We start from the raw sequence: 23,981 nt of genomic DNA, 5'->3' as shown, positions 1-23,981 counted from the left end.
AAAAAGAAAAAGGGAAAAAAAAGAAACAAAAAAAGTAAGAAAAAGGAAAAGAAAAAGAAATAGAAAAAGAAAGAAAAGGAAAATGAAAATGAAAAGAAAGGAAAGGGAAGGGAAGGGAAGGGAAGGGAAGGGAAGGGAAGGGAAGGGAAGGGAAGGGAAGGGAAGGGAAGGGAAGGGAAGGGAAGGGAAGGGAAGGGAAGGGAAGGGAAGGGAAGGGAAGGGAAGGGAAGGGAAGGGAAGGGAAGGGAAGGGAAGGGAAGGGAAGGGAAGGGAAGGGAAGGAAAGGGAAGGGAAGGGAAGGGAAGGGAAGGAAAGGGAAGGGAAGGGAAGGGAAGGGAAGGAAAGGGAATCATAGAATTACCCAGTTTGGAAAAGACCTTGAAGAACATCAAGTCCAACCACAGCCTAACCATAAAGGGAAAAAAAAGGGAAGGGAAGAAGAAGGGAAGGGAAATGGAAAGGAAGAGAGAAAGGGGAAGGGAAAGGGAAAGGAAAAGAAGAAAAAAAAAAAAAAAAGAAAAAAAGAAAAAAGAAAGATCCATTTGTGTCTCGCACATGGCCTGGTGCCCGTTTTACCTTCACATTCCCCACCAGACCTTCCTTGCTGGTATGAAATCTAGCAGAGCACCTCTCCTCTTTGGTTCCTCCATGAAGCTCGAGAAGCTGCCATCTGTGCTCTCCAGGGATCTCCTGGATGGCACATGCCCTGCTGTGCTGTCCCTGCAGCAGATACTGGAGTGAAAAAGGCCCCCAAAGGGGACAAGGGCCGGACAACATCAGGCTCCCATCTGTCTGCAGAGGGCACCTTCCATTTGCTCTCCCTGATCAGGAAGCCTGGAACAGACACTGTTGGTCTCCTCTCTTTTCCATTTTCATCAGCTCTGACCTGGCTGCTCTGCCATCCCCAGGCAGAGCTCAGTGCACTCTCACAGAGGGCAGTCGCCCTTCCTTGTCTCTTCGCCCATCCATCCCTAAGACTCTGTATCCCCCTTGTGCTACGGTGCAATTGTGGAAGCCATTAAACTGCATCCCTGTGGTCCAAACAAGAGCTCAGGCCTGCAACTCTACAAAGATTTCTAGGTCATCACGTGTTGGTGTTCTCATTAGTGCAAAAACACAGAAGTAAGCATCCTAATTGGAAAGCATAATTGGACAGAGCCTGACTGGAGAGCTCATCTATGGTGTTAGTTTGAAGAAGGTGGCACACAGGAATTTAACCCATTGTGGGTCTTGGAGTTGACATAGCAGCATTTGCAGCTACATGTGAATGGGACTGGATCCTGATACAGACTGGGAAGGAGACAAAGCTGCCACCTGACTGGGAAGGACCATTCCAAGTACTCCTAACAACTGAAACAGCTGTGAGGACAGCCGAGAAAGGATGGACTTATGACACACTGGTATAGGTATCCACTAGCCCTGAGGCGTGGGAACTGTGGCCATAGAAAAACCTTTAAAAGATAAGAATTAGAAGGAAATCATGAAAAGTTTTTTTATATGCATATATATTTTTTATTATTTTAACTAACCTTTCACTTCTCCTCGAATAGGTAAATGAATTGTATATGTAAGTGGGAGAGTATTATAACCTATATAGAACCAATACTCACAAAAAGTTTTCCTTGTAACAAAAAAGTTTTTACTGCTGTACCCATTTGCTATCCTGATAATTATCTGGAAAAGGTGAAATTTGACAATAATGCAGGGGAGGGACCAACTGATAGTTTTGATATGAATAAGGGACTCTTGTAGTGTATGGAATGATGTATGGTGGACAACTGCCAATTGAGGCTGGACAGAGACACTCCTTGAAAATACCCAGAATGTCCAGGATAGGGAAGAGCTTAAAAAGGGGTAGAAAATCTTCCTGAAAACCCTGCAGTTATGACAATTAAGGAGATAAAAGATCTTAGACAAACATTTGAAACTGAAACAAGATATGGGGACGTTAATGCCTGGGTAGAATGGACTAAGTATACTGTCCAGAGTCCCAACCATAGCAATTGCTACACTTGTGCATCGGGACGGCCAATAGCTCAGGTGGTACCCATTCTGCTGGGATGGACCAAGGACCCCAAGGGAATGTGATGCATGATTGCCCTGTATCAAGAGAAAACTGCCTGGGGAAATAGAGAGTGCAGACCTCTCTCTTGTTTCCTCCAATGCCTGATACAGATGTCAAGATCCCTCCTGCGCTCTCTACAGCAGTAGGTAACCATACAGCTTGCCTCTCACAGCAGGGTGTGAAGGCTACCAGGCCTATAGGAAACTTTTCCTTATGCAGTGATGAGGTCTTGGATGTTATGGAGGATTCAGCAGGAAATTATTCAAGATTGGGAATCTCCAGGGCAAATCTCCGGTGGTACTGTGGGGGAAAGATTTTTATGGTCCAGCTTAACCATCTAACTGGGGAGGCACCTGTGCACTTGTTCAATTAGTTATACCATTCACCCTGGCATTTGGAAAAGAAATGTATATAGATTTAGTTGGGGTACCTAGAGGTGTCCCTGATAAATTTAAGGCAAGAAATCAAATTGCTGCAGGATTGGAGTCACTGTTTTGGTGGATGACAATCAACAAGAACATAGACTGGATTAACTACATATAAAATATACAAAAGTGCAATTAAGGGAATAGCAGAACAGCTAGCCACACACCGGAAAAGGAATGATCTAGCAGGAGAGAAATCCTGCTAGATTGAAGAAAAGGGGGGAATGAACAGTGAAGCAGGAAACAGAAGCTCTGCTGGAATTCGGAATAAAGGGGGGCTAAAAGGGGGATAGTTAAAGGTAGTTTATAGAAACAAGTAAAGGAAACTTAAAGGTAGTTTATAGAAATAAGTAAAAGAAACTTAAAGGTAACAAGTAAAAGAAACAAGGGGCCTGAGAGAGCATTATTAAATGTACCTATAACTGTGTCCCGATTTTACAAGTCGGTGTGCAAGTTTGAAGGAGCTATCCCCCTTGCACCTGGCACTGCGCAACGCTGGAATAAACATACCTGCTTTATAACCCATCTCTGGATTATAGAGTTTGATTCCGCAAGCCAGGAGGACGTCTTAACAGCTGAGACACTGGATGATGCAGGCTGGGAGGAAACCAGTTTGATCAGCCCCTCCAGCAGGCTGTTTTGATCATCCTGATCCTCATCAGCTGTGTCCCATCTCACCACGGGTTCACAGGGCTCATCACGATGAAGCACAGCAGACAGTTCCTCCATCCTACCTTCCTGATTACTCTCTACTCTATCCAGTCTTTCAGTTACTTTCACAGGGGCTGAAACATAAGCACGTAGAGGGGTTAAACGTAGCTCAAAGTCATGAAGCTTAGTAATCATTTCATTCAAAGGGGTCTTCTTTGCCCTCTGCCAGACGTTGCTGCTCATGTACCGCCATACTCACCTGGTGCAGACCTTGTGCACATATGCCACATACTTGGTGTACGCCTGACTCTCTCAGGATCATGGCCTTGGTTTGGACTGGAATTTGGATCAGAATTCTGAGGAATAAACGTGGGGTCGTGTAACATCTCCACCACGGCCCGTTCTCTCAAATAACGACGCCTCTTTCTCTCTAAGTAAGTCACAAAACAAAGACTCATGGGGGACGACAGTGTATTGTAGGGGTCAGAAACGGGGACGGGAGGACGGGGGCGGGGGGGGCACAGATAGGGGAGCCTAGGGGTCAGAATGGGGGCGTGGGGTGGGGCAACGAGGTACCCCTGGGAGGGGAGGAGGCACAGGGAACATCCCGCCGTCCAACAGAAGCCCTGAGTGCCACAGAGGCCCCGCGGGGCCAACGCAGGGCGGCTCGCGGCGCCCGCGGAGGGGACCCCTTCAGGCCTCCCCCAGAACAGCCACTTGCAGAAGCGGAGGCGGCGCTCGGAGCCCCGGGGTTGCCCGGCGGCGCTGCAGCAGTGCGGAGAGCAGCTCGACTTCGGCACGGCCGCCTCTTCCTCGGGGCGCGGGGTGATGACGGCACGGCTGGCGCCGCTCGGGCAACGAGCACAGGCGCAGGCGCGCTGACGCGCTGTTGCTATGCCGACGTCGTCACGCATGCGCTGTCGCCGTGGTGGCAGTTTCGAGTGCGCGCAGAGAGGGGGGAAGGCGCGCTGTCGCCATGGCAACGCGGCCTGTACACGCAGGGCCTGAAGCCTGAGTGGGCCTCGGGGGCGGTGGGGGGCAAAGAAGCCGGGGGGGAACGGAGAGCCCTCGGGGATCTCCTGGTGAGGTGTGGGGGGGCTTAGGGGGGAGGGCAAAGCTCCGGGTGTGCTCAGTGGTATCCAGGGTGGTCGAGCGCCCACCTACTTCTTCCCCATTTGTTCACCATCAGCTTCATCACTGAAACCTCTGACTCACTTCCATCCGCTCTTCCCCGGTGTGATAAAATGTTTGCTCATTAAGACCGGGATGTGGTAGCATTGTGGTGGAGTGCTTGTTCATTAGGACCGGGATGTGATGGTGGAATATGGAGGCCACAAGGGTTGCAGAACACTCTAATTTTATGGGTAGATTGTGTACTCTGCATAGTTACAGGCAAAGCGCGCCCCGATGGATACAAAGTTTCATGGAAGGACCAACCAAGGAACGACACACCAAGTGGCACGATCACGACCGACCAATTAAAGGACAATACACTCGGGATGGACCTTACAAAAGAAGTTGCAAGGGACGGGAAGGTGCGGCAGTTGGAGGAACGAGGATTCCCCTGTCGCCCAGCGCTGAATTGCCTTTTTGTTTTACCCGCTACAATTAATAAAAGTTTCTAATTGGAACATTATCGGCTCATTGCTTGTAAATTGATGACAATTTGGCGCCGTGACTCGGACGGGAATACTGGCGTGGGTACGAGCCTGAGGGGGCGCCCCGCCTAAATAGGTGGCCTCGGCTCCTATCCTCCCGCCCTACTCCTGCCGACGATCCGAAATTTAAAACACAAAGGCAAGTAGAAACCGGTTAACCCTTTAAATTTCGTGCACGAAAGTCCGGACGAAGACGCAGGACAGGTGAGTATAGTCCGGTCTGGGTTGGGAATCCGGCATGTGGCGAGTGTTGTGTGCTTGTGAAGGGGGGCCGGCAGCCGGCACTAACCCGAGCGAGTGTGGACCCCACAGTAGTGCGGTTCCCATTGCCCGCGAGGGCGTGGGCCACGACCTGGGGGAAGCGAGTGAATGCAACACTGAGTGAGGGCACGCCGAAGGGTGGGTACAGGGTATAAGCGGGACCCTTTCACCACCACAACCCCTAGGGCTATGGGCTCTATGGAGGGTTATTCTTTGGTATTCCCCTAGAGCTACGGGCACTAGGGATGATTATTATTTAGGTGTTCCCCTAGAGCTACGGGCACTAGGGATGATTATTATTATTTAGGTGTTCCCCTAGAGCTACGAGCACTAGGGATGATTATTATTCAGGTGTTCCCCTAGAGCTACGGACACTAGGGATGATTATTATTTAGGTGTTCCCCTAGAGCTACGGGCACTAGGGATGATTATTATTATTTAGGTGTTCCCCTAGAGCTACGAGCACTAGGGATGATTATTATTCAGGTGTTCCCCTAGAGCTACGGACACTAGGGATGATTATTATTTAGGTGTTCCCCTAGAGCTACGGGCACTAGGGGGAGCTACAGACGTTGAATAAAACAAGAGAGCAAGAAGTAAAGAACGAGATGGGGCAGTGTAAAACTAAACCACCCACCCCTTCTAAACGACCATCCATTCCTAAGGACTCACCTCTAGGGTTCATGCTAATTGCCTGGACGCACTATCCAGGAACAAGAAATAAAGATAAAGCAAAGATGATTTATTATTTTATAGAAATTTGGAGCGGACAACAAATTGGCCCGGCAGTATGGTGGCCTAAGTATGGTTCTAATGAAGATTGGGTACAACAGCAATTAAATTTTTGGGTAAACTCCAAAACCCCTTTCAATCAAGAAGAAAGTGACTATGCAGCAGTATGGGTCACTCGCCCAGAGGGTTTAGGAGTCCCCATTTTTAATTTGACACGAAAAGAAAAAGATGTCGAAAAACGTAAACCTCGAAGGGAAGAGGAGGCCTTAGTGGGACCCCCACCATATGCTGTACCACCAGCAATTCCCCTACCTTCTCCTCCTCAGTTGGATCATGGGCAGATGGATTCGAGAAAGGGAGAAGTACAAAAGATAGAAGGGGGAGGGCCTGTGACACGGGCAAAGGCACGACAAAATAACCTCTACCCTTTAAGAGAAATGCCCATGGGAGGTCCACAACCTCAGATGGGGTTTATATCAGTGCCCTTAAATTCAGGGGATGTTAGAGATTTTAAGAAGGAAATGGGTAATATACTAGAAGATCCCCTGGGGGTGGCAGACAGAGTAGATCAGTTCTTAGGGCCAAATGTTTATACCTGGGAGGAACTACAATCTATTCTAAGTATACTGTTCACAGCAGAAGAGAGAGGTATGATTAGGCGTGCAGGGATGCGCATTTGGGATGCTCAACATGCCCACGGGCCCGCTGCGGATATTAAATGGCCCTTACAGAATCCGCAATGGGACCATCAAAATCAACATCATAGGACTCACATGCAGGACCTGCGAACTATCATTATCCAGGGCATTAGGGAGGCAGTCCCAAGAGGTCAGAATATAAATAAAGCTTTTAATGAAAGACAAAAGAAGGAGGAAACACCCACTGAATGGCTAGAAAGGTTACGCAAGAATTTACAACTATATTCAGGATTGGATCCCGATACACCGATAGGCCAGGCTCTGCTCAAAACACAGTTCGTAGCTAAGGCTTGGGAAGATATCCGCAAGAAACTAGAAAAGATAGAAAATTGGCAGGATCGGGGGCTTGATGAACTTTTGAGGGAAGCTCAGAAGGTATATGTAAGAAGGGAGGAAGAAAGACATAATAGGCAGGTTAGGATGATGGTAGCAGCGGTCAGAGAAAGTAGGGAATTGGAAAGGAAAATGGGGGGATGGACGCAAAATCGAATTCCAGGACAGCAAAAATTTAGGAAGCCTGAAAACAGGGAGGAGGAGAGAATATGCTATTATTGCAGGAAAAAGGGACACATGAAGAGGGACTGCAGGGTTAGAATGAGAGACGAAAAGTCCTTCCAAGAAGACTAGGGGTGTCAGGGGCTCTATATATTGGGGACCCAGAAACAACAGGAGCCCTTGATAAAATTGAAAATTGGTCCCCAAGCTGAGGAGGTAGAGTTTCTAGTAGATTCAGGAGCAGAAAGGTCTACTATACAACAGATCCCTCTCGGATGCAAACCTTCCCGGGAAACTACCAAAGTAATAGGAGCAAAGGGAGAACCTTTTACAGTAGGAATAGTTAAAAATGTAATGATAGAAGCAGAGTCCAAAGTGGGGTTGGGTGATTTCTTGATACTGCCTGAAGCGGAGTTCAATTTGTTAGGACGGGATCTGATTATTGCATTAGGCATAGGACTAGAAGTAGAGAATAAAGAATTGAGAATCAAACTCTGCCCTCTTAGGGTAGAAGATGAACAAGAGATCAATTCTGATGTCTGGTATACCCCCGAGAGTGTGGGACAACTAAAAATACCCCCTTTCACGGTAAAAATCAAGAATCCTGAAATCCCAGTAAAAATAAAACAATATCCTATTTCCCTGGAAGGAAGGAGGGGTCTCAAACCAGAAATAGATAGATTAGTGAGCAAAGGATTACTGGAACCCTGTATGTCCCCATTTAATACCCCTATATTACCGGTAAAGAAACCTGATGGAACATATCAATTGGTTCATGATCTGAGGGAAATTAACAAGCGCACTGTATCTAGGTTCCCAGTTGTAGCTAATCCCTATACATTGCTAAGTAAATTAGGGCCCGACAACTTGTGGTATAGTGTCATAGACTTAAAAGATGCTTTTTGGGCTTGCCCTTTAGATGAGACATGCCGCGATTTTTTTGCATTTGAGTGGGAAGACCCTTGGCCACTAGGCCATTTTCTAGAGTCCAAATTGACTTTACCGAATTTCCTAAAGTAGGAAGATATAAATATGTATTAGTCATAATAGACCACCTCACACATTATGTAGAGGCATTCCCCACAACTAAAGCAACAGCTCAGGTAGTAACAAAAATATTACTCGAACAAATCATCCCTAGGTATGGGGTAACAGAAGTAATAGATTCAGATCAAGGACCACACTTTACATCAAGAATCACTAGAAATATAGCTGAAGCCTTGGGAATAAAATGGGAAGAACATACTCCCTGGCACCCACAGAGTTCAGGGCGAGTAGAGAGAATGAATGGGGAACTAAAAAAGCAATTGGCCAAATTAACACTAGAAACTAAGCTCTCATGGATAAAATGCATTCCCCTTGCCCTCTTAAACCTTAGGGCCCAGCCCCGGGCTGACATAGGAATATCTCCCTTCGAAATGTTATACGGAATGCCATATCACGGAATTAATGAAGTATAAACAGGAATTGTGGAAAAAGGGACAATTGACTCAAAGACCCCCTCTTGACATTACCCTCCATCAGATAAAGCCTGGAGATTGGGTTCTGATAAAGACCTGGAGAGAAACCACACTGCAGCCTCGCTGGGAAGGTCCCTATCTGGTATTATTGACTACCAATACTGCCATCAGAACTGCTGAAAAAGGATGGACACATGCTAGTCGTGTTAAGGGTCCAGTACAAAATCACGAATGGAGAGTCACTAGTCCAGCGGGTGATTTGAAAGTAAAACTGTCACGAAACCCTCCGTCAAGGAAAATGAGAACATGAATTAACAATGATTGTATAAACGTATCAGTATAGAATTTAATGTAGAAGGGAATATTTTGACTATTGTGAATGCAACTGTTGGGATATGTTTTAGAAAGGTAGTGGACCCACTGCGAAAACAGGAATACACAAATTGGTTATTAGCCTTCAGAGTGGCCGTGGAAATTTTAATAGAAGGGGGTAAACCTGGGGGTGAATTTGGATCCTTACCAGCATCACTTAAGTGTATAACCAGTGGGAAAAAGAATAGGGTGCAGTACCCCAAAGACCCACTTAAAAGGGAAGCAAAACCAGCCCCTCCTGAAGAATACTCTTGCTGCCGAGAAGATTATACACCCCATGGCTCGAGGCAACCGAGTCGATGGGCGAGGCAGAGGAGATAAAACATGTGGAGGAGTCTGCTCCATTATGAATGAATCCAAAGATTTAGGATCCAGAAGATACCCCAAGACTGGAAATAACTCCCCCGAGCAATTAAAGACTCACTACTGCAGTGGGAAAACTGCCTATCTAAAACTAGCTCAATTGATAATAATATTAAGTCTCATTAATGAGGGTTGGGGTACAGAGGTACAGACACATGAGCCATTTAAGTGGTCCCTAATCAGAGGGGAAGATCAGAAGGTGATAAGCACAGACGTGACCCCAGGCGCTCCCATCCTTAAAAGTCAAGTATGTGACTTAGTACCAACACAACCATGCCTGAATCGCAAGGCAATCTATGCTTGCCCAGCATCAAATCCAGGGAAAAGTTATTGTAATTACCCAGGGGAATATTATTGTGCATACTGGGGTTGTGAAACGGTTTCACTGGGATTTCTGCCAGGGGGGGGACAAGATGAATATATAACAATTAGTTGGGGTCCCTCAGGTTGTACACCTCCGACTTATGGGACTCACTCTGGTGAAGTAACATGCCAACATTTAGAGATAAAAATCCTTAAAACAGAAAACACAGTGTGGTGGATAGGAAAGACTTGGGGGGTACGAATGTGGGAGCCTGGAAGAGACCGAGGGGGCCATTTCCTTATTAAAAAAGAAAGAGTTCCGCCAGACCCCCCAATAGGTATAGGACCTAACGTAGTAATAAATAACAATCAGAATAAGACAGAAGCTGTTACTGTAGGCCCGACCGAAGCAAGCCCTTATATTACCGAATATGGCACCCTTTGGAAAATAATTCAGTCTAGTTTCAAGGTGTTAAACAACACCTACCCAGAATTAACTAAGGAGTGTTGGCTATGCTATGATATAAGACCCCCTTTTTATGAAGCAATAGGGTCCGTAGCGAAGATTAGGAGAAGAAATGGGACTAACCCAGCAGAGTGCCTATGGAAAAAGGGAAGGCCTAATGTTCCAGGGATAACTCTAGCACATGTTACTGGAAATGGTGTGTGTGTGGGAACTGTACCTCTAGAAAAACGACATCTATGTAATAAAACTATAGAAGTACAAAGTCAGGAGAAACCCTCAGACTGGCTCCTACCCGCAGACAATGCTAAATGGATATGTGCCAAATTAGGGGTCACTACATGCTTATCGACTAAGATATTTAATCAAACCACCAATTACTGTGTACAAGTAATTATAGTTCCACGAATCATATATCACCCTAAAGATTATGTGATCAGTCAACAAGAAACCTCTGAACATCACCTGATTAAAAGGGAGCCATTCACAGCCCTAACCGTTGCAATGCTATTAACTATAGGAGGGGCCGGGCTGGGGACTGGAGTAGCATCTTTAATAAACCAGCCACAGGGACTGAAAACCCTTAGACAATCTGTGGATGAAGATCTACAGAAAATAGATGAAGCCATCAATGCGCTTACAAAATCGGTACGGTCTTTATCAGAAGTAGTGTTACAAAATCGAAGGGGGTTGGATCTTCTCCTATTGCAGCAAGGGGGACTATGTGTGGCTCTTAAAGAACAATGTTGCACCTACGTTGATCAAACGGGGGTAGCAATAGATACAATGGCTGAACTAAGAAAACAGTTAGAACAAAGAAAAAGAGCCCAGGAGTCTCAAAGAAGTTGGTATGAGAGTTGGTTTAATGGTTCCTCCTGGTTCACTACATTATTATCCACAATAATGGGACCAGTTATTATGATAATATTAGGTTTGACCTTTGGACCCTGTATTTTAAATAGACTAATCGTTATCGTTAAGAACAGGCTAGAGGCAGCCCACCTAATGGTAATTAGAGAAAGATATGAACCCCTTGATGGGGAACGAGAAGAGGATGCTCTAGAATGGAGTCGACAAGAACTAAAACGGTTTAATGAGCAAAACAAAATAGTACAATAAAAGAAAAGGGGGGACTGTGATAAAATGTTTGCTCATTAAGACCGGGATGTGGTAGCATTGTGGTGGAGTGCTTGTTCATTAGGACCGGGATGTGATGGTGGAATATGGAGGCCACAAGGGTTGCAGAACACTCTAATTTTATGGGTAGATTGTGTACTCTGCATAGTTACAGGCAAAGCGCGCCCCGATGGATACAAAGTTTCACGGAAGGACCAACCAAGGAACGACACACCAAGTGGCACGATCACGACCGACCAATTAAAGGACAATACACTCGGGATGGACCTTACAAAAGAAGTTGCAAGGGGCGGGAAGGTGCGGCAGTTGGAGGAACGAGGATTCCCCTGTCGCCCAGCGCTGAATTGCCTTTTTGTTTTACCCGCTACAATTAATAAAAGTTTCTAATTGGAACATTATCGGCTCATTGCTTGTAAATTGATAACACCCGGTTTGCAAGATTTCCATTGCTTGTTAGGCCAGGGGGTGCCACTTTCTAAAAACAATGCATGTGGAACATGAGGAAAATGCCCGTGTCCCGTTTTGAGGCAAAAGACACAAGAATTCTGTTGCGAATGCAGTCCTTATTGTGAGGCAAAATCACCAAGTGTAAAATTATTGAGGAAAAACAAGACTCTTCACCCAGTAAAGCTGAAATGGACAGTTTTACAACTGTAGCTTGTGGATTCCTTTTGCTAAACTAATAAATTGGTTCTTAAACTAATGTGCTAATTGCTATTGGTCAGCAAACATAGGTTGCTATGTTGAGCTGAACGTGTGCAGCCTTCAGTGGATTCTTACCCTCTTTTTCACACTCCTTTATAACCCTTCTAATTCTTTCAGGACCAGAATTTGTCTTCTCTCTTTCTTTCAGGTAACCGAGGAGGAAAGACTATTCTCGCTTCCAATGTCCCTGTCTTTTCTCCTTCGCAGGTAACACTTTGTTTTCTATAAGAGTCTCTGGCCCACAGCTCGCTCTCTCTCTCTTACTCTCTCCCCCTCTTAGAGAGTGCTGATTCTGAGGTTTGGGGGGAGGGGCGGGGGGCACAGTGCAGAGGATGTGTTCTCATGCCCGCAGCATCTACTTTGGCTAGAGCAGATCACAGACTTAGAAAGATATTATATTTCTGACTCACCGCTTTTCCTTACCCCTTTTGCTGGTTTTTTTTTTTTTTTTTTTTTTTTTTTTTTGTGTGTGTGTGTGTGTGTGTGTGTTTTTTTTCCTCCACAGTTCCACTATTCACTTTTGGTACCTCCATTACACTTCCATTGTACCATCAATAATCAAGCAATACCTTTCTTCACTTCCCACTAACACCCAGCACTTGGTCTCACAATTAGGATACTTAATTATAAAAACTGGTCCCAGAACTTCATTTATGATCCTGGTTTCTTACTCCGTATTCCCCCTGGCTCGCCAGCAAAGACTCTTCAGTGAGCCAAAACACAGCCCAGGGGGTCTTCTAGATATTTCTTAGACACCCCTTGTACCGTAACAGCTTCTTAGATAGCACTTTCACAAGTGTGAAATTTAACAGTCACAAAGACAGAGACAGCAACCAGTACAGTTTATCCTCAGGATCCTTCCTCTCTCCACCTCTCCCCAGGGCCCAACCTTCCTTCTGTGTTCCATTCCTACTCTTGCATAGCTGCCCACCTAATCGTGCCTCTTTCTTGTCCAGTAAACAACTTATCCATGATAAACATCACTTCCACCCATGAGTAGAAATCAGGCCCTGAGAATCAATCTCTGCTTCTCTTTGTGGATCTTCCCTTTTTGATAGCTAATTCCTCCTTTTCCATCTCTAAAGCAGGAAACACATTCTATTCCTACACTAACTACTGTGCCTGGCAGCATCCCTCCTCGCCTTGGTCATTTTTGTAGGATGTCCGTGGCACATCTGACGTCGCGGTCAGAGATAAGTCACGGGAGGAGGACGTATATAATCTCGCTCCCAGGCTGGAGTTTTCTCTCTCTCTTGGACTCTCGGGGAGTGGGAAGCATTCCAGTCGTGTCACCTAGAGTTCACAGTAGGCCTCTCGGTTTTCTGGGGACTCTCTCTCTCTCTCTGTTTTGTTTGATTTATTAGCCTCAATCATATTGTATTATATTGTGTTATCTTGTATTCCGATATCATATTTAGTAAAATAAATTTTCCTCCTTAGATTGCTGCCGCTGTTCTTTTTCCCATTCCCCTTTCCCTTCTTCTCTGGGCTGGGGGCCCTACAGGGCGGCTGCCCCCTGTCACGGGCAAAGGTAAATCTAGGTAACCCGTGACACTCACTAAGCTGGCAATACCTTGCTTGATGCACTCCAGGGGACCATTGGCCTTCCTGGCTGCTTGGGCTCACTGTTGACTCATGTTCAATCTGATGTTGACCAGGACCCCCAATCCTATTCAGTCAGACCGCTCTCCAGTGTCCCATATCCAGTCAGTGTGTATGTCCAGGGTTGCCCCTACCCAGGTGCACAATCAGGCACTTGTTATACTTTCTGCACTTGGTGCTTAGTACCAACTGATACCCAGTTCTCTGACTTGTCCACATATCTCTGCAAGTCCTCTCCACCCTCAGTGGAAGCAACAGCACCTCCTCATCTGGTATCAGCAGCAAACTTGCTCAGAACATCTTCTAGTCCTGCATGCAAGTCATCCGCAAAAACATGAAAGAGAAGCAGCCCTAAAATGGAGCCCTGGGGAACCCTGACAGTGACCATCTACCAGCCCAATGGAACCTGTTGACTCTAATCATTTGGACCTCACCTGTTGGCCAACTGCTCAACCACCACATTCTGTTTCTGTCTATCCGTATGCAGGACATTCTGCCCAGAAGGGTGCAGTCAGAAACAGTTTCAAAAGCTCTACTGAAATCATCAAGGATAACATCAACTGGCTTCCCATGGTCAGCTAAATGGATAACCTTGTGATAAAAGGAGCCAGGGAGCTGAACCCCAAACGAGCAGGGTGAGAAAGAGTCCCCTACAGATGATAAGGCCAGGCATATCACGCCATTCTCCTGGTGGGAAGTCAAAGTGGCCAACTCTTTCCAGAAATTAGATGCCACATGGTTGAGCAGAAGTGAAAGAAGCAAGGACAGGCACTGTAGAGGTCTTACCCTAGAGTGCTTGAAAGAGTGTATTTCAGGATTTAACAAATCTAGTCTTGAATTGAAACGTCTTTGTCTGGAGTATACGACTCCCTGGCTGTCCAGTCTGGTCTGATTCAGCAAACACAATGACAATGCACAGCGCCAGCGAGTCACTGCTATCCTTGCTAAGCCTATAACGACGACAATAAATGAAATGCAGATGTATCCTTCTATTCAGGCCAAAATATGGGGAAATCTTGAACAGATCACAGATCTCCTTGATGTAATGCTGGACAGTTTCATCATCAAAACTAGTGCCACAGGGGACCACCCCCTACGTTCTGGATATTCACAGCCCAGGTACACAGAACAGACGCACACACCAAGTACCCATGACCCATATGTCTCGCATATGTGACCGACCCTGGTGCACGCAGGCACCAACCACCACTACGCCCCACCTGTGTCCGCGCCCTGGTGCATGCGGGCACTGCCCGCAATGCCGCAACCCATCGGGACCGGACTCGCTCTGCCTCCCAGTGCCCCGCAGCGCTCCGCACAGAGAGATTTCCAGATGAGGCATTTGCACTTCTGCTAGGCAACCACGATCTGTTAGTAAACTGATAGAGTAAAAGAGTAAATCTCAAAGTTAAAAGTCAGGTATGTGGGCCCATAACCAAGTAGGATGTGCAGTTATGATAAGGGAAGAACATCCTGCATACTAAAAGGAACATAGCCCAAGAAGCCGTCCAGAAACAGACTAGTTCAATCAAACATGATGGGGTAAAAAGGACGGAGTGAGGAAGACTTTGAGCCTTTGCAAGGAAGACGTCTGACTTCATCCCCACAACCTCCGGAGGAAGAACCCAGCTACAAACAGCCCATGTGCTGGAGGGAGGGGCAGAATGTAAGTGATTTCCTGGAAAATAATGAATATGTAGATGAATTCCAGGAAATCTGTTGAATATGTATCAGCTTGGCTTTCAAATGGGTAACACTTCTGTTTTCTGGTGTGCAAGAGAAGTGTGATCCCCTTTGCATTCAGTGCCTAATAAACGTATTCCTGCTTTATAACCTAATTCTGGGTTATAGAGTTTGATACTGCAACTCAAAGCCATGCTTCTGGAATCAGTCTGTCCACTGGTGAAAAATACATCTTACTCTGCCGCCTGCCAGGGTCAGCAGTCATCCTGCTCGGGAAGCTGCCCAGGGCGCTGCGGGGAGACGTGTGGGGGGAAGGAGCCCCCCGGCAGGGCTTGTGCTGCCACAGCTGCTGCCTGGGGCAGGGGGATCACAGCTCCACTGCACAACTGAATGTTGTAAGGGTGCTTTGCAAGAGGAGAGCCAAGGCAGGGATTTTCCATTTCCTGTTCTTAGGGAAGGAATAAGGATTGGAGGCAGAAATCTAAAACGGGTGGTCAACTTTCAACACAGCTCTGAGACTCCCAAATATTTCTTCAGTAAGTCGCTTGTTTTGTGAACAGTCACACAGGTTGTGCTTTCAGCCTCACCTACCGAAATGGATACAGTCAGCTTAAGTTATAGTTGTTTTCTGCAGACATTAACAGTTCACTTGTCCTGTAAACAGGCTGATTTCTCTGAGACAAACTGAAGTGCACAGAGGCTGGTGCTGGGGTCTCGAAGAGCAGCTGGAGTAAAGAGGAAAATATCCAGGAGGCTGTGATGTGATTAGGAAATGAGAAGAAAGAAAGAGCTCCCTAATCTTCTATTCCTCATTCCTTTCAAGAGTCCCAAGGAGATCTGTAAGGGACTCGGCAGTGCTGTGGTTTAGAATTTGTTGGGTTAAAGCTATTTACTAAGACAGAGAAAAAGAAAAGGGTTATGCTTATGATTATGACATAGATCTATATCTCTATATATAAACACATGCTTACTTACGGTATATTCTCACATATATATAACGTATGCAGATGTAAAAATACATGCAAAGATGCTAATACATATGCATATCTGTTTGCAAGTCCAGGACATGTGGCAGGGGTTTTAACAGCCTCAAGGTTCACTGTAGGAACTGGAGAGGCTGTTGGGCTGTTGCAGGAGTTGGAGCAACTGCAGAACTCATTGCTAGAGCTGGAATCACCGCAGGACCTGTGACTGAAGTTGGAGCAGCCACTTGGCTCATTGGAGGGGTTGGAGCAACCACAGGGCTGTACATCCTGGCATATTGCACCTCCCTTGATAGGCATTTGTTTCATTTTCTTATTGCAGTACTTGGAACAGCTAGAGGACCTGTAGCAGGAGTGACTGCAGGGCTCATTATGAGGGGTGGAGTGACAGCAGGACCTGTCCCAGAGCTTGGAGTGACCGTAGGACATGTAGCACAAACTTGGAGCTGCTGCAGGTTCTGTGATGCAGTGTCATCGTCATTGGGTGTCACTTTTGGCAGCCAGCGTTGGGTGTCACCATCATGCAGAGGGGACAAAAGGTCCCCCCTGGGGACACTGCACTGAAGCTGGGAACACCATGACCAGCTCGAGGACTTCCCGGGGCAAATGGGGATACGGCATCACGGTGCCTCACCCCCATAGCTGGGGACATCCCCATGTTACTCTCAGAGTGTCGCATGCCAGAGTTGGTGACATACCCACACCACACGCCAGGGTTGAGGACACCCCCTCAGTGTCACACCATGAAGTCGGGGATACCTGTGTCACCCCTGTGGTGTCACAGCCCAAAGTTGGGGACACTCCTCAGGGCACCTCATCTGTGTCCACCCCCACAGACCACCATTGTTCCCATGGGGTGGGGGTGACAACCCTTACTTTTCTTATTAAGATTTCTTTCTTGATAACGGCAGATTGGGGATGCCCCCCCCCGGCCCCCATATGTGAATAAAGGAAAGAGGAATAGTTGTGGGACTCCATGTGTCACAGCGGGAGGGAAATTTGGGGACAGAGGTCACTGCAGCATCCTGATCCTGTAGCCCCTATGGCCCCATAACCACTACAGCCCCATCTGATCAGCCATCCTATGTCCACATCTCATGACTTTATCCCATCCCGTATCCTGTTGTGTATCCATAGCCCATCCCATATCCATCATATCAGCCCCATAGCCATCTCAAACCCATCCTGTGTCTGTGTCCCCACATCCTATCCCCATCCTGTACCCCGTATCTATATCCATTCCAAATCCGTATTCCCACATCCATCCCACGTCCATTCCATATATTTATCCAGTTGTAATCCCAACCCCATCCCATATCCATACCCCATCCCATATCCATCCCATATTCTTCCCATGTCGATCCCATATCCATTTCTGGAGTCCATCCCATACACGTCCCATTTTCTGATCTCCTTTTCATATCCTCGCACCCCAATCCCAATTTTCGCAATCCCACAGCCAACAATCCCAACCCGACGTTCCAAATCTCATTCCCAACCCCACCTCTCACCTGCCAATCCCAATCCCAATCCCTCATCCCAATCCCACATCCCATCCCATCCCATTTCTTGCTAGAATAGCGCGCACCCCTAAACCCCTCCCCCACCGCCGCTCCGCCCCGCCCCCTGCCCACCCGCCTCCAACCAGGGGCCACGCGACGCCCCTCGCCCGGCCTCTCATTGGTCAACGGCAGCGCCGCCGGCTCCGATTGGCTGAGCCGCAGCAGGCGGGAGCAGCCGTTGACAGCCGGCTCGAGGCCGCCCGGCTCTCACCTCAGACAGCGGCGCTGCCGCAGCCGGGGCCGCCCTTCACGGCAGCGCCGCTGCAGCCGCTGCGGGCCGGAGCCGTCCGGCTGGGATCTGTCCCTGCCTGGCTGTGGCCACATCAAAGTGCTGGGAGGCTTCCCCAGCTCCATGCCATGCACACCATGTCCTGCACCCCTGTGGCCTTCCCCACCCTCTCTCACATCACCTGCTCCAAAGTCCTAAAGGATGGAGCTCCTCACGCTGCCAAGCAGCCCCAGTACCCTCCCTCTGCTCTCTCTCTGCTCCTCCATACAATTCCTCCCAAACCTGTTACACTTTGATCCACCTCTGCTTGGACACAGTGTGACCACATCACCCTCCTTTTAGCTGCTCTCTTACTGCAGCCACTTGGCCCTCCTTTGGGTCTGCTTTAGGCCTCTTGCATCGATACCCCAACCCCATTATCCAAAGCAAAGTTCGCATAACCCCTCCCACGGACACCTCTAATCTCCTGATGACCAATGAAGCCCTCTGATGACCAGTGACTCCCCTCCTTGATTAATGGAGCCTTGTGATGTTCAATGAACATCTCTGACAACCAGTGGAGTCAGTGGAGCCCTCCGACAACCAACAAAGCCTTCAGATGACCGCAGTCATTTTCTCTGGACACACTCCAGGGTTGTGATGTCTTCCTTGCAGTGAGGGGTCCAAAAGTGGACACATCTGGGAGGTGCAGCCTCACCAGATCTGAGTACAAGGGGACAATCACGGCCCCGTTCCTGCTGCCAATGCTGTTTCTGATACAAGCCAGGATGCTGTTGGGCTTCTTGGCTTGCTGGGCACATCACTGGCTCAAGTTCAGCTGAGCATCGATCAATGCCCCCAGGTCCAGTTCCTCTACACAGCCTTCCAGCCGCTCTGCCCCACGCCTGAAGCTTTGCCTGGGGATGCTGTGGCCAAAGTGCTGGACCCGGCTCTTGGTCTTGTTGAACCTCATCCCAATGAGTTCAACCCAGCCATCCAGCCTGTCCAGATCATTATGTGCTTACCATGGTGGAGGCAACCGCTGGGCAGCTTGAAACATATGCAGTACCCCATCATGCAGTACTGCCCTCTAAACACCATATTAGGTCTCAAGAAAAAAGTCCTGTGGCTGCGTGGCACCCCAGAAAGAACTGAGTCAGATAATGGGGCTCTGATTACTAGTTCTGCCCTCTGGTGCCCAGTGAAGAAACACCCAGATCACTGACCAGGATGCTATCTGTGATCAAGCAGCTTTGATTGGCAATTGCAATGGCAGGTCCCCTGCAAGCAGGAGAGCATGCAGAAAGCAGCGTTGCATCTTTTAGGCCGTGTTACTCCACGCTGATCTCCTTCTGCCCCGGTTCCTCATTGGCTGAGTACTTCAGGCTCACAATCATCCCGACTCCCCACTGAACATACTGGATCCCCCTTCCCTTCCCTTCCCTTCCCTTCCCTTCCCTTCCCTTCCCTTCCCTTCCCTTCCCTTCCCTTCCCTTCCCTTCCCTTCCCTTCCCTTCCCTTCCCTTCCCTTCCCTTCCCTTCCCTTCCCTTCCCTTCCCTTCCCTTCCCTTCCCTTTCTTTTTCCATAACACAGTGCAAAGGAAGGCCTCCAAGGCCAAATTCCAGCCTGCCAGGTGCCCTGCCAGCCAAAAGGCAATGGGCCAGTCCAGGGGCTTGGAAAGGTAGAAGAAGGGAGAGGTTAGGAATAGTGTAGGGTAAGGGTTAGGGATAGGGATAGGGATAGGGATAGGGATAGGGATAGGGATAGGGATAGGGATAGGTATAGGGATAGGGATAGGGTGAGGGTGAGGGTTAGGGTGAGGGTGAGGGTTAGGGTGAGGGTGAGGGTTAGGGGGGATGTTCATTGTATACCACAAGGGAATTTGATGCTAGGGCAGTGCAGTCGGTAACTCTGTGTATATATATGTATACAGACCAGTGTGCATATTGTGTTTTTATGATTGTTTATTTGTATTTAGATGTTTATATTAAGTATGATGTTGTGATGTAGAATAGCAAGAGAATACAATATTCTATAGATAATAGAATATAGATGTATAATAGATATAGTTATATATTACATATATATTAATAGATAGAGATAATGGATATAGATATATAATAATATAGATGTAGCAATAATATTGCTATAGAATAGCAATATTACTAAGCCATGACATTTTTTATCCCTTGCCTCAAACACTTCCAGCTATAGGGTTTTGCTCCTAAAGAGGCAAGGGGTCTTGGAAGAGTCCTCGCTCTCTCTCCTTGTTCCTTTGCTTTTCTTCAGGGAGGTGGCATGCAGGAATGACACAAATGGGTCTCAGTGGCACAGATGGAACTCAGCAGCTGTTTCGCAGCCTCCAGTGGAGCTCTGACTGTCCTGGACACCCCACGCCCGCATCAGCGTGGGTAGTGTGTGCCCTTCCTGCGGGGTGGGTCTTTGGTCTTTGGAGACTGACCCCTGGGAGACCCCGTTCCTTCCTTTATGGCTGGCAGGAACTCAGATCTGACAACGGGCGGCTCCTCGGGCAGGCTGGGCTCGCCACGAGATGTTTCTGCTGCCATCTTTTCAGTGGGAGACTCATTTTCTTCCCTTATGGGTGGCAGCAATACAGATCTGTTGCGGGTGGACTGCTTGGGACGGCTGGTCTCACCACAAGAAGGTGCTGCTGCCATTTCCTTTGGTTGCTCCTGTGCCTCCCTGATCTTCTTAACCCTCTTCCTGAGAAGTCTCACTGAGTCGCATGCCCGAAGCGCCAGCATGTTTGGTTTGTCTGGGGACTCTAAGGATAGGCTGGATGAGGCCCTTGAGCAAGATGGTTGCTCTTGGCTGCATGAGGCCTCACGCTGGGCTTCCTCTGCTCCTCCTTCTTCATCGAAGAACTTGACACGTCTTGTTCGGGCCAGGTTTTCTTGGCTCTCTGTTCCCTCTAGGCCCTGCAGCTGGCAGCTCATCGGCTGCTCTGGGGCTACGGGCACTGCCCAGATGGGTGGCAGAACACTGAAAGGACAGAGCGGGAGGGGTCCGCCTGAGTGGCTGATGGCTTTGAAGCCACATCCCTCAAGCCTGAGCCAGGAGCCTGGGCTGTAATGCAGCCTTCCCCACAGACAGCTGACCGGTTGCCCCGGGGCTCTCTGGTGATGTGGAGAGGGGCCAGCCCTGTGAACTGGGGGGCTCCTGACATCCCCATCCCGGCACTCCCGGGAGGCCACAAACAAGCAGCGACCCTTTGGAGTTAGGGAATGGGCTCTTGTTGGGTCACCCCCATGCACATCCCAGACCACAGCCTCCAGCCTCACCTGTTGGCAATGCTCTCCCTCCGCAGTCTGTTCTTTACTTTTTGAAACTGCTCTCTATCAACACTTGCAGTGCTGAGGCGCCTGATGTATGTTGGAGTGTTATCAAATCTCACTGCAGTAGGGAAGGAAGAGGAGATTCGCCGTCAAGCCTTTGGCTCGCTCACAAGCAGCACTCAACTCAGACCTCTTTCCCAGAACCCGCCCTGAAACCATCTCTGTCCCCACTCCTCCTCTCTGCAGTTCAGCTCTGTTTTGGGCTTCATGAGGGACGCTGGCTTTGGGAAAGAGGAGCTGGCTGGTGACAAGAAGGCGGCAGGGTGACTTTTGAGGTCCCTGTCCCTGCAGTGGGGGAGGGCAAGGCCTGAGATCCCCACATCCTCCTGCCATAGCCAGGGATGGGGGTACGTCACACCCAGCACCTTCCTTTTGGATAGGCCAACCATAACCTAAGGGGAAGAGGCCGTGCTGTGCCGGCAGGATGGTATGCTGCAAGTGAGAGCCCTGGGCTGATGGTCAGCAAGGGACTGCCCACCTCCAGTTGGTTGCTCATGCTGTGGAAAGGAGCTGGAAACCACTTTACCTTTCTTGTTCCCAGTAAGAGGTGGCAAAGTCTCTTCTTCTGTTGACTTCTGTGCCCCAAACAAGCTCCCGGAGGACTTGCGGCATCGCATGGGCGGCAGTTTGGAGACTAACTCCATTTGGAACCTGTAAGCGAGGAGAAGGCAGTGAGCGGTGTGACGCAGTGCAACAGCAATCCTTGCTGCTCTCTCTGCTTGCCTGCTCGCAAGCACGTTTTCATGCTGCATGAAGGCTTTCTAAAGCCGTTAGCAGGGTCACTTGGGATAGGAGGAGGGGAAACAGTTTCAGGCGGAAAGAGGGAAGACTGGCTTTGGATGGGAGGAAGAAGGTTTTAGCTGGAGGGTGGTGAGGCACTGGGATGTCTTGCCCAGAGAGGTGCTGGGTGCCCGGACAGGCATTCAAGGCCTGGCTGGACCAGGCTCAGAGCAACCTCATTTGGAGGTAGGTGTCCCTGTTCCCCGCAGGGCAGTGGGACCGGGTGCCCTTTTAGGGTTCCTGCCTGCTCCAATCGTTCTGTGATTCTCTGGCACATCCTCCTGGGCAGGACACTCATGGACACGAGGCACAAGCGCTACGGAATGAGAGCTGAGCAGCTGCATCAAGCAGCAGAAAAATACTCACTTGGGTAAGACCAAAAGGCATTTTGAGAACACCAGGGAAGCCACCGGTGTCACACGGGACACCCCCATGTCCAGCAGCGAAGGGGCCTGCAAGGGAGGAACAGGGAGGTTGTGGGACATCTTGGTCACAGCTGAGGCACAGGGAACACGAGGAGCCCGAGGCAGGGAGAGCTGCCAGCACCGCAGCACCTGCACGGCTCAGATCACGGCTCAGGCCCAGGTCCTAGTGGGCCATGTGTGAGCTCCTCAAGGCTCACAGGACTGCCCGGACCACGGAGAAACCTATGGCTCACCATGCGAACGGCTCTCCTGAAGTTCGCTTTCCCTGACAGCTTCTCGAGGAAGTCATGATAGAACTTCATTTGGAAGGTCAGCCCGTCAATGAGGAGCACTCCGACGTCCTTCAGGACCACGGCCACGTTCTCCCCATTCCGCAGGCAGCTGGAGAGCAGCGATACGGTGCTTTGGATGCACTTCCGCACTGTCTGCCAGCTCACAGAGGCATCTGCAGCCACCTGGCTGCACTGCAGGGGCTCCACCTTCCTGTCGACTGAGAAAATACCAGGGACGGGGTTGATGATACGGTTGCTGTTCCACAGCTGCTTCCCTAGAACTAAGGGACATCATCCATAACGGCCCCGCGTTTGGATGGGCTCCTGCAAGGGGGAGGTGTGCTTCTGAGAAGGGATGTGGTGGCCCTGTTTGCCCTGTCCATGAAGCCAGCAAGGGTTTAATCCCCCCTCCTACCTGGCAGGGACCCCCTGCAGGACTTGAGGTGGTGCACAGCTATGAGGTTGCTGGCCAGGTGAAACACGGGCCAGCACAGGGTCACGGTCCTGTCCTGCATCCTGATCTCCCTGGAGATGATGTCAAAGGAGCCGAAGGTGGGAATCCAGACCCCCTGCGAGTGGAGGAGGAAGAAAGGGTGGACGCATTATGGGCTGGCTGGAGGAAGAGCTGGAGGTGGTCCTGTGCGGGGGCAGAGCTCAGGAGCCCCCTCCTGCTGTTCAGAGGCACAAGCCAGGGCAGCGGGGACGGCTTTGGGGCTGCACAGCCCTCTCCTTCCCCTCTCCCTCCCTCTCAAACGCAGCTCAGCGGGGAAACGTGGGGTGAGCTTCCTGCCGTGTGTGCAGGGGAAGACGCAGAGGAAGTCCAGGCTGAGCCGGACAGGGCGAGGAGGAACCTGGCAGCCAACAAACGCACCTTGTGCACCAGGAGCTGCTTGTGTACGAAGGCGGCCACCGCATCCCAGACGGCAACTCGCTCTGCAGATGAAAGGAAAAGCAGGTCACACTCTGCATCTGCCGCTTCCCAGCACCCCTCTCCCACTGCTGGGCAGGAGGGAGGTGGCAGATGGAAAGTGTCATCTCCATCCCAAGACTGGCTGCAGCACCGCTCCCGTGGTGGCTGTGGGTCCGTGTACCTTCAGTATTACTACATGTTTGTCCAGAGGCATGGCCCACCCTGGGGCCGTTCTTGCTCATTCTGGGTTGCTCCTTCTTGGCACCGGCCATGCTGGAGCTCATCCTTCAGATGCGTCTGCTCTGTACCAGATGCTCCTTCAGGATGCAGGACCCTCCTCGGTGCTCTGCCTTCACCCCCCTCCCGGGTGGCCGTGTCACAAACGGCACCAGGGCAACGCGGTGACATCAC

The 23,981-nt window shown here is 49.3% G+C and overlaps 1 protein-coding gene and 1 long non-coding RNA gene across 3 annotated transcripts in view; one reads left to right on the top strand and one right to left on the bottom strand.

Annotated features, from left to right (window-relative positions):
- The window catches only part of LOC146757656 (uncharacterized), a 594,671-nt gene that overhangs the window by 104,624 nt on the left and 466,066 nt on the right, over nt 1-23,981 (bottom strand). The gene's annotated exons all lie outside the window — the stretch shown is intronic.
- On the top strand, nt 5,048-7,743 carry LOC146757666 (uncharacterized). 2 transcript variants are annotated; one of them, XM_085520637.1, is made up of 2 exons: nt 5,048-5,276; nt 5,368-7,743. In XM_085520637.1, the coding sequence occupies exon 2, from the start codon at nt 5,669-5,671 to the stop codon at nt 7,115-7,117; it is 1,449 nt and encodes a 482-aa protein (XP_085376763.1). In that variant the 5' UTR covers nt 5,048-5,276; nt 5,368-5,668; the 3' UTR covers nt 7,118-7,743. The 2 variants fall into 2 exon arrangements, with proteins under 2 accessions (XP_085376763.1, XP_085376762.1); XM_085520636.1 differs by having other exon boundaries at nt 5,321-7,743.

This window comes from Coturnix japonica, chromosome 20 (genome assembly GCF_054131305.1).
Source record: "Coturnix japonica strain WE chromosome 20, WE-NBRP24, whole genome shotgun sequence".
Classification (NCBI taxonomy): Eukaryota; Metazoa; Chordata; class Aves; order Galliformes; family Phasianidae; genus Coturnix; species Coturnix japonica.
Note: the sequence above shows the minus strand (reverse complement) of the source record. Positions and strands in the feature narration are given on the sequence as shown.